We start from the raw sequence: 1,663 nt of genomic DNA, 5'->3' as shown, positions 1-1,663 counted from the left end.
TATCTTTATTTTATTTTTTAAATTTTTATTTATTTTTTGCTGAGGTTTGGAAAACCAAATTTTCCATAAATATGACCTACATTGTTGTGGTACCTGTACAAATATTGTTTTAGCTACATAAAAGTACCTACTGTTGGTAGCAGGTAAAATCATCGCACAATTCTTTCACATACTTCTTCGGTCCACAGTTCTAGATCCAATTTATAGAATAGATTCTCATTTTCTTGATCCACTTTCACGTTATCCTGCCCAGTTTTGATTCTTGCTCTGTTCCTGGAAGTATTTCTGATAGTAGCTAAACTCTTCATACAAGTCTCTCACATATTTGATCGGTCCAAAGTTATATATCTTCTCTTTGACTTCGTTCAGTTTACATCTGAGAGAGAAGATGACATTGTCCACCTGTTTAGCATTCTCGCTGTGATCCACCACACCTTTCCATCGCTTGTGTACCACCTGTTTGATTTGGTGGATGAGATCTTTGCCTGAAATCAGAACGAGTTGGTTTTTAATTAGAGATTTTAGGATGAGACTGAAAAGTCACTTAAATATCTTAATTTGACGGGACCAACCCAATTTCCAATAGTAATGAGCTAACAAGTAAATAATATAAATCAAATTTAACAATAGGTACTTTAGTGGGACGTCACCGAGTTCTCTCCCGACCCAATTTTTGTTCAGGTAGAGTACAACGAGTTCTCTCCAAATCTGTGTTTTGTAAACTACGTATTCTCTCCCAAGCATGACATAGCTACCTGAGCCCAATTACCTCCCACTTTAGTGTTTGTCACAAAATAAATGTCGTTCCCCCCCACTTTATCTTCTTCTTTTTTTTCTTTTCCCGTGTTCAGACGAGGTCGGCGTTTTTCCTCAGCCTTTCAATCAACCATCAACCCCGGGGTGATTTCTTTGGGTTGACATTTGGTATTAACTACAGACATTTTACGAATGGATGCCCCTTTGCCATCCACCTTTGCTTTTCCTTAAGTTAGTGAAATTTTAGGCTGGTTTAATAAACTGTTTAAAGTCTTCCAGCCAGATTTCGTTCCTCACGTTTGGTTAGAATAGATTAGTCTAGATTCTAGAAGTTTGTTTGTCAAACAAAGGTCTTGTTTGTCAACGACACTTCATTCAATTGCCAAGTAGGTACATAAATTTCTTTACTTACCTTTCAACATGATGCTGTCCCAATCATTATTCTGATCATAAATGACAGACCGTCTCACTCGCTGTGTATCCTGACTGGGGTAGACTTCCGGTCGTGCATCCCCCACACTAATATGAACACAAAGTATCACCAAACACAAAACGAACCGTATCAGCATTTTTCACCTTCGCATGCAATGTCTGAAAAGCTAACGAGAACACAACTGGCGGTATTCAAGCAGGAAGGTAAGAGTTAATACTCATTTCATATTTCATAACTGATCAATGATGATAATAATAATGATCATTAGTGATTTAATGATCAAACGAAACTGATCATCAAACTTACTAAAGCTATTATAGTGACTGGCAGAATCATCGAGTATTCAGTGTTAGTTATTGCTTTCATTACTACCAGATATTCTGATACGCATCAAGAGGCACTTCCCAGACTAAGGACCTTGTGCTACCAATGGTCAAGATTTGAGACACTTGATAGAGAGACACTCAATGCAAA

General features: G+C 37.4%; 1 protein-coding gene across 1 annotated transcript; it reads right to left on the bottom strand.

Annotated features, from left to right (window-relative positions):
* Positions 1-1,346, bottom strand: LOC103511975. Its single transcript, XM_008476727.2, has 2 exons — positions 1,169-1,346; positions 1-485 (listed from the first exon to the last, which is right to left on the bottom strand). The coding sequence occupies exons 1-2, from the start codon at positions 1,323-1,325 to the stop codon at positions 241-243; spliced, it is 402 nt and encodes a 133-aa protein (XP_008474949.1). The 5' UTR covers positions 1,326-1,346; the 3' UTR covers positions 1-240.
* Positions 1,347-1,663: the final 317 nt, after the last annotated feature.

Source organism: Diaphorina citri, unplaced genomic scaffold, assembly GCF_000475195.1.
Source record: "Diaphorina citri unplaced genomic scaffold, Diaci psyllid genome assembly version 1.1 scaffold775, whole genome shotgun sequence".
NCBI classification, from domain to species: Eukaryota; Metazoa; Arthropoda; class Insecta; order Hemiptera; family Psyllidae; genus Diaphorina; species Diaphorina citri.
The sequence above is the reverse complement of the archived record's forward strand: the minus strand, read 5'-3'. Positions and strand labels throughout refer to the sequence as shown.